The sequence below is a fragment of the Nematolebias whitei genome, chromosome 15 (assembly GCF_014905685.2).
Source record: "Nematolebias whitei isolate Nwh7 chromosome 15, NemWhi1, whole genome shotgun sequence".
Taxonomy (NCBI): Eukaryota; Metazoa; Chordata; class Actinopteri; order Cyprinodontiformes; family Rivulidae; genus Nematolebias; species Nematolebias whitei.
The window spans coordinates 22353147-22361861 of NC_056512.1; the positions used below are offsets into that span (position 1 = coordinate 22353147).

Below are 8715 nucleotides of genomic sequence, written 5' to 3' on the forward strand. Positions count from 1 at the left end.
TTTTTGCTTTTTTATCACAAAATTTATCGTTATCATCAGAATTCTCTGAAATATCACAACATTATGTTTGAGCCACATCGCCCACCCCTACCAGCTAGCTAACGATATAGTCCTTAGAAGGACTCTGTTAAAGTTATAAGGGCTGTTAATCTGACTCTGCTGTGGTTTAAAGTGGAATACAGATTATTGAACACTTGGATGATGGTCATTGCAGCCAAACAACTTGTGCATGTGATATTTGCCATCAGCAGCAATGGAAGACTATGTGGAGCAAGAATCCCAGACATTCAGAAGAACTTTTAGAAAGCAATACTCATACAACATAAGTCATACATTCAAAGATCTGTCTAGTTTATGCTGCACATGTTCAAAGAGCATGTCGTAGCAGACAACAGTTAAACAGCTTCTACTTTAGCAATGGAAATGCAGTTTTAATAATTTGGGCGTTGTAAAAGTGTTCATCTTGTTAGTCCAAACAAAATACGCTTTTGTATGAACAACACTTTACATCATTCAAGAGTCCTTAATAAACCAAAAAAAAACACCTGTTCTGAAGCAGGAGCTAAAAATGACTTAATTAATGTAGTTATCAGGACTACTAATGACCACAGTATTGCCTGTACAAAAACAATAAAAGGGTGAACTACATCAGCTAATTATAAGGACTGTGAGATGGTCCCCTATGTTCCTAAAGCACTGAATTGCACAGAGACTGGAGCTCCTGGCTCATTTGTTTTTGCTGCTGAGCTATTGGACAGTAAGAGCAGTATGATTTAACATCACAGCACACACAAGTGAACTGTTGCAGAGAAATAGTTTCATGAGAACGTTGTTAGAATCGCTGACAGTTCATTACAGTTTAACAACAAAACACTGAAACCTGCAGACACCGGTGTATTGTCCTCATAAAAGTGTGGTCAGAAAGACTTTGGTCTTGGACATATTGTCATAAGGTGAACAAACTGAAAAACATTCACAAATTTTAAACATATGTTTGTATGTATATGACTGTCTATATTAATTTAAAGAATGACATCAAAACTATCTAGTATTTTAAATTTTTATGTCAAATACTCAATAAACAGTTGTGTAGTTGTGAGGACTTAAAGGTTGCTGTCACAGGTGCAAAGTTCAAAGTTTTTCTAAAATCACGATCTACCTCTTGGCAAAAAATTAATTACTGCCGTAATTGCAGAAGCAAATGTTTGACTGTCAGTTTTTTTATTTTACTGTCACATTCATACAACAATGAAGAGACAAACCATTTTAAATTCTGGTCAAACATAGCTTGAAACTAAAGAGCACACTACAATGAGACTCCTGTTCCTGTTCCTGAGTGAAATTACCCTAAACGTGTCAAAGCCATGGAAAAATGTGTACCAATTCTTAAAAATGCTGAGAAAAAAAACTGTTATTCTTCCATTATTTTCATGTTTTAATTGGAATAATTTAACCCTCTTATGAATGCAAAGAACATTATTCCAACAAACTGAGAAAAAGAAAATCCCTGACTGTAGAAATAAAACATGCAAAATATATAAACAAAGCAAAGAAATAGAAAATCAAATTTATTGAAAGTAGAAATGGCACCCAATAAATAAACCATAGTTAAAAAAGCACTCCTAAATATTGACACATAAACCCATAAGACAGGACAATTGTTTTTTTTCTGCAACAAAACAGTTGTTTAAAAAAAGTTTCATTAAAATGACATTTTGTAAATCACATTGCGTAAAAATAATTAATCTGATGAATTATCAGTTAGGATTATCTAATAATACACACATTTCACTTATTGCCCAAAGTATTTTTGTTTCATGTTCCTAAGGGCTTTGGTTGCTTAGTGCAAGAGCAGCAGACTAGAGTCTCACTAACCTGCGTTTTATATGAAGGTGTTTTCGTGCACTACATCTGTGGGTGGCACATAATGCTTGATTGTGCCAGCGACTCAGTAAGTTACATTAAAAAGTAGGAAACATCTCAGAGACCATAAACTGTTGTATCACTCTGTAGTCATGTTGTGGTTAAACCTGTGGTCCTGTCAGTGTAGCAGCATGCCAGCCTCCAGCTGCTCAGCAGAGGCATCTTTCCTTTCTGTAGAAGACTGAAATGTTGAACTGAGTTCTGTGCTTCTGCTCTGCTGTGCTGCAGTGTAACAGTTCCCAAAGCCCTCTTCCAGTATTTCACTGTTTCCTCTGGTTCAGCTGCAGAAGGAAACACTGCAGCTCCAGGGCTTATCTCCTCTCCACTTTACTTTTCTTCACCTCTCCTTCACACCTTTCTTTACTCCAACCACTTCACCTCCCTCCCTCCCTGTCCCCCTCTTCCACTAAGCCTGTTGAGTTGTTCCTGTTATCTCCTTCCCTCTGCTTTATGGATTAGTGTAGAACTCTCCATTGACATCTTACATATCCGTCTAGCCTGCTTCAGTGTTTTTTTGGACACCACACAGAGCTCACTGTCAGCGCGCATGCTGTGCGAAACACAGGCATTAATAAAACCTCGCTCAGTCGCTCCCTCCAGTGTCATCTTGTTCTCGCTTTTGTTTCTGAATGCATCTCTGTCTGCTGGTGAGCACGTGTCTGTGTGAAAGTGTGTGTTCCAGCTCCCTCTACATCTGTTGCTTTGTTTGTGCACACAAACACACGTCTCAACACAGGCTTCCTTCAAGTATGACATTTTTATGCAAAGCAGGATCACAGCAGAATATGTAACGGCTACATTACGTCTCTGCGCAAAACATTTCACCATGAAGGCTTTAACATAGGAATATTATTGTGCTCTTTTTTAACCTTTCTGTTTTTAAATTCAGTTGTGTTTAGTTTGACATTTTCAAGCTTCTTTCAAGAACGTTTCAGCTTTAAGTAAATCAGTGAGGTAAAATATTGTCTGGAGAAGCAGAGGCTGTCTGGTTCCTTTGATGACATCTGATTTCTGCTTTCCAAACCGCTGCCATTTGCTGGAGTTTTTAGAGCAACAGTCTGAGAGAAGGCAAAGAGGCTGACTGTCTTCCACTTTTCTGCTTCAGCTAACACTCTCAAAAAATCTGATGGCAAACATGGCTGCTGAAGTCATGCCAGTTCATCCCAGTTTGCATCTGTCACTGTCACCAGTTTTTAAGCAGCTGTTAAAGTGAAACATGGGCATGACCCCTCGAGTTTCCATTGTTTTCTTTTTATTTTAACAATTTATTATTAGGCCTGTGCGATAAACAATAAATCAATTAATTGCATGATAAATGAAAATGATCGACCTCATTTTCATTTATCGGCTTTATTGTTTCTTTGTGTCTCTCATTCTACAGAAGACACTGGATGACAAAAAGCTCAACTCCGGTGCTCTTCACTGACACCCCCCCCCCCCCTTTCTCTTTTTGTTTTAAAATCCATTTTAACCATACAAAAGTGCATTTTTGGATCTTTAAAAGCAGATAAGCTGAGAACCTAAGCTATGAGCTAAGCTAACAGGCTGACCTCGGGGGAAAAAAACTCCTGTCTTGTCAAAGCTGCAAAATTCACGGTTGAAACCCGTGCCTTCATGTAAAAACTTGTTTTTCTCTGCAAAAACAAGCTGAGAACTTGTTTTTCTATTTTTTTATTAAAAGCTTTGTGTGACAAATGATATCCTAAAGAGCTCAAACCACACCAAGCGTCCGCCATTTTGAGAACCAAAAAAAAGGAGAGACAGCCCATGTGACGTCAAGGTGCCTCCCTCCCATTTTTCTTAAAGAGACACGCTTTTGGCTCCCTCACTATCCATACTTCGGTTCAAACTGTCTTGTACTACCATCCAGTGGTCCAAAAAAAGGTACTACACACAAAACAAATCAACATTTCTTCTTAAATTTGTCAATAATTACTAATTATTGTCAAATTTCAAACAATATTTTCATTTATCACAATAATTTCTGAGACAATCGCCCAGCAAAATTTGTTATTGTGACAGGCCTATTTATTACAAACAAGCAGGATAATCATGTCATTAAAAAAAATATATATATATATATATATATATATATATATACTTGTGGACCTCCTCAACTTCCATAGATCTCATTCACTCTGTGCTGCATATTATGAAGCATTTTATTGATTAGCATTCAGCAACAGAAATATTTTAGTTAGGTTTAGGAAAAGCTTGATACATTTTCAAAACCATATATTATAAAGTTTCATTTTCCATGTTTTAAAATAACTACAGCTTTGAGTTTCATCTTAGAAAAAACATCCTTTAATATGAAATGTGCTCCCACAGTTGAAGTCTGTCATTTTGTCTCTTTCCCTGTAGAAACACGAATTGCTGCTGCGAACCTCAGTCAACTGTCTAAGCTCCCTGCTGGGCTTCCTTAAAAGACAAAGTCCAGTTACAGGTACCAAACAGGCTGAGGGATGATAATCTGCACATGAATATGCTCTCTAAGATATGTCTGGGGTAGTTTAAAGATGACATTTAAGCAATTGGATTTATTTGTGCAAACTATGAGTACATCAGTATATTTTTTATCTTTATGGATGAATAAATAGTTTACTCTCGGCACATCAACTTTAGTTGGAGTATCTTTGCCTAATGTAATTATAATAATTTCTAAACGTTTGATGACTCGTTAAAGAGATGAGCTACCAAAGGTGTGCAAATATTCATGCTTTTTACTTCATAGTTTTATCTATGCAAATGTTTTTTCATTATGTCTGTCCTTAATGTGGCACAGTTCATATTTATTCCAACAATATGCATGTTATTCAGTTTTCAGACTGAAAGTAGTTTTAGCAAAAAATACCAGGAAGAAAAGAGCCGTTAAACCAGCTTGATCTGTATTAACCCTTGTGACTTCTCATTTGTCTCCATATTTGTTTTTTTAGCCAAATATGCAGCTCGTCAGCCGTGGTATCAGTTCCTCCTCCGTTGTCTGCTCAGCTCAGGAGAGAACTACTTTCTGCATCCTGCTCTTCTCAGACTCATCACACTTGTGAGATATTTTACACACACACTTCACTCAAATCAGCAATAATCTAAGATGTGTTTTCAAGCAGTAATGAATGTTTGGTATTAAAATTTAATGAGAAAATAATTTAAAAGCATTAAGAGCAAGAGTAATGAGGATGGATGTTGTGTTATGCATCCTAATACAAGATTATACATCACAATTAAAGAAAATTACTGTTCTCTGTTGGGAGCTGTGCCTCTAAATATTTTCATGCATGAAAAAAGGGTTGTAATCTCAATCATACAGGTAGATAGCAACAAAAAAGGTTAAATGGTGTCATCTGGCCCAGTTTCTTTAAGTGGGAAGCATTTTGTCCCCCATCAGAGGACTTCCTCAGTCTATGGCCTGCCAACCAGATCTGTCCCATAGGTAGCCTTCACTGCTGTGTTTCAAGCAAACCTCCTGTTGTAATCTATCTCAAAATCTACCTGTGGGACAGATCTGGTTGGCAGGCTGTAGGCTGAGGAAGTCCTCTGGATGGGGAACGAGATGTTTCTCACTTAAAGAAACTGGTCCAGATGACACGATTTAACCTTTTTTGTTATTTTCATGCATTGTTTTGTGACAGCTGCAAAGGAAAGAAAAGAGCTTTTGTCAGCTGTTACTCTAAGCTGCCGTCACAGCCAAGATTTCTGACACGAGTTAGGGGGTTTTGGTGAACCTCTCCCCAAAGAAACGAAGGATCAACAGCAGCTTATTGTCAACATTAGAGTATGGTGACAATCTAAGTGTAGACTCCAGGGGATACTAGTGAAATGTTAGTTTATTACTGATGTACAGAAAGGACTGCAATACAAGTGATTTAAAAAAAATACAAAATAAAATGAGAAATCAGGACAGCCAAGAAGGAGCAGTGTTGGTAACAGGTCAGAGGTGAAACCACAGATCATGACAGCAATTTTATTTAATCATAGATTTTAAAATTACAACCCTCACCTGAGCCATAGTGACCCTCTTTAATAGAGGTTTCCAACTCTCGTCCTCTGCGCCCTCTGTTCTGCATGTTTAGATGTTGTTTTTGCTTTAAAACACCTGACTCACTTAATTAAATCACCTCTCAACATAAGTTCTGCAGAAGCCTCTTAATGACCCATTAATTTGGGTTTGGTGTTTCAAAAGGCAGGGAAACATGTAAAACATGCAGCAAGGATTAGAATTATTATCAGAGCCAGATCCTTGTACTTTACAACCACCCACAGGTCGTGTTGTTATGTGATTTTATTTTTATCCTAGTCAGAGTTTAAGATTCAGATTTTTAGAGTAGTTTTCTCTATTGGGTTTCTTGAGTTTCAGATTTGATTCTTTCATGTCTGTATGTTCAAGACAAGTAATGCACCATAAATCCTTGAAATGTATTCTCACAACACAACAAATATCAACCTAGCTGCAACAATCTCAATTGGCTGTAAACAAACAAATTCCTAAATTAAGTATAACACTTGTAACGTTTCAAATTAAAAGCTTTTTTTTTTTGTACCATGATAAATTATTTGATAAGAAACAGAAGAAACATTTAACAGGAGTTTCCTCAAATATTCAGTTTGCATTATCCTTTAAAAGTTTGCTTTAGTACAGACAAAAAGATAACAAAATAAAAAGCAAGAAAGATTACAAATGTTTGTGCTGGTTGCTCAGTCTGTGCATTTTTCATGTGGGCTAAATCCCACTTTAGGAAAGACGAGGTGTTACGTCCACCAAGGGCACAACATATTAAAGGAGGACACGAGGCAAATATGAGGGTTCAAACATTCATTTTATTTAAAAACTGTTGCTTCCTGAAAAAAAGAAGATTATTAAGAACCCCCAGTTCCCGTGTCCACCAAAAAAGACACAAAAATCCAAAGTACCAACTTAAAGGAGGTCCTGGTGAGCTGGCCAAACCAAACAAAAAGGTACAGCAGTGGGCCAACCCTATACAGGGCCGTCGAAGCCGCAGCTGATACCAGACTAAACCTACAAAAACCCTTAAAAAAAAACACCTATTACAAAAGAAAGAACGAAAACAGGGCTACCAGTCCCACCAGGCCAAAGTTACAACAAATATACAAAAAGTTAACAAAAATGACCTGAGGTGGCTGGGGCCATCGACAGCAGGCCACAACTCCAAGACAAAGGAGAGAAGAAAAACAGTGTCTCAGAAGGGCCAAAAAACAGAGTGAGCCTAAGAGAGCGCCCTGAAACCAGCCTATTCATGGGCGAGTAGAAAAAGCCTCAGCCCAAAACAATCAAAGACTGATTAACTAATTCAAAACCTATTTACAAGAACAAAACAATATGTGCCTGGAACATAACACGAGGTAACCAAGACCTTTTCTGGATACTTTTCGAATCAATCCTTGATTACAGTAAACTTTTATGCATTACAGTGCAGGAATGGCAGACACTAACATTCATTAATCATTTATTAATCATTTATTAATCATTTATTAGTTGTTCATTTTATTAGTCATGTATTAATCATTTATTAGTCATTTATTAATAATTTATTAGTCATTCATTAATCATTTGTTAGTCATGTATTAATCATTTATTAGTCATTTATTAATAATTTATTAGTCATTCATTAATCATTTGTTAGTCATGTATTAATCATTTATTAGTCATGTATTAATAATTTATTAATCATTCATTAGTCATTCATTAATCATTTATTAGTCATTTATTAATCATTTATTAGTCATTCATTAATCATTTATTGGTAATTTATTAATCATTTATTAGTCATGTATTAATCATTTATTAGTCATGTATTAATCATTTATTAGTCATGTATTAATCATTTATTAGTCATGTAGTATCATCAAGAAGGTGGTAACTGGCCACAGAATCTTCCTGCTGCATGTGACTGAGCTTGGTGTGAAACCAGTGTTGGAAAGATGTCCATGCTGTGGTGGGAGGAAGTGAGGCCCCGCAGCCCCCGCATAGCTCTAATCTCAACATTATAAAAATAATTCTAGGATTAAATGATCAGACGGGAAAAGCTAAAGAAAGCTAAATCTACATTTTTGGCAGAATCCCAAAATGACTGGAACAACTAACCCACTGCCAAGAACTTAAAAACTCATGTTTACTGAAGACATTTAGTGCTTTTTACACCATTTATTAAAAATAAATTAGGTTTAATCAGTTTACTGCACATTGCATGAAGATAAATGGTAATAAAATAATAATCAAAACAATTTTGAAAGCATTATTTTCTCTTTCTCCTGTGTTGCAGAATTGTGCATTAGTATTTTAATGTCTTTAGGCAGATGTGGTGGTCTTGTTTACAGATGTTGCAGTACGGTAGCGCAGCTGTGCTGTGGGAGTCAGATCTACTTCATGTGCTCGAGACAATAGAAAAGAGCGGGGTGAAGGAGCTCAGCCAAGAGACGGCTCAGGCTTTGAGGTTGCTTCTTATACAGGTAGACTGAGACATTACAAATAATGTTTGCTTGTTTGAAACTCAACATTGGATTCTAGGGATTATAATAATCTGAACCACTTGAATAAACGCCAAACACCAGATGATCTGTGTTTTGATCCTGTATGCTCCACACTGGTTTGTCGTCATTATCTGCATCGTTTTTATGTCTATATTCTGATTGACCTCATTTTGTATATTGCTTTGTGTGTTACCTGTTGTTCTGTCTGTACAGCACTTTAGTTGGCCTTGTCACTGTTTTAAGTGCTCTATAAATAAAGTGGTATGGTATGGTATGGTATGGTATGGTATGGTATGGTATGGTATG

At 36.5% G+C, this 8715-nt stretch overlaps 1 protein-coding gene across 1 annotated transcript in view; it reads left to right on the plus strand.

The window, feature by feature from the left end:
* The window catches only part of LOC119421101 (meiosis inhibitor protein 1), a 98168-nt gene that overhangs the window by 81267 nt on the left and 8186 nt on the right, over positions 1 to 8715 (plus strand). The window contains exons 28-30 of the mRNA XM_037688498.1: positions 4288 to 4369; positions 4860 to 4966; positions 8257 to 8388. Coding sequence (XP_037544426.1) covers positions 4288 to 4369; positions 4860 to 4966; positions 8257 to 8388 — 321 coding nt within the window. The remainder of the gene's footprint in view (positions 1 to 4287; positions 4370 to 4859; positions 4967 to 8256; positions 8389 to 8715) is intronic.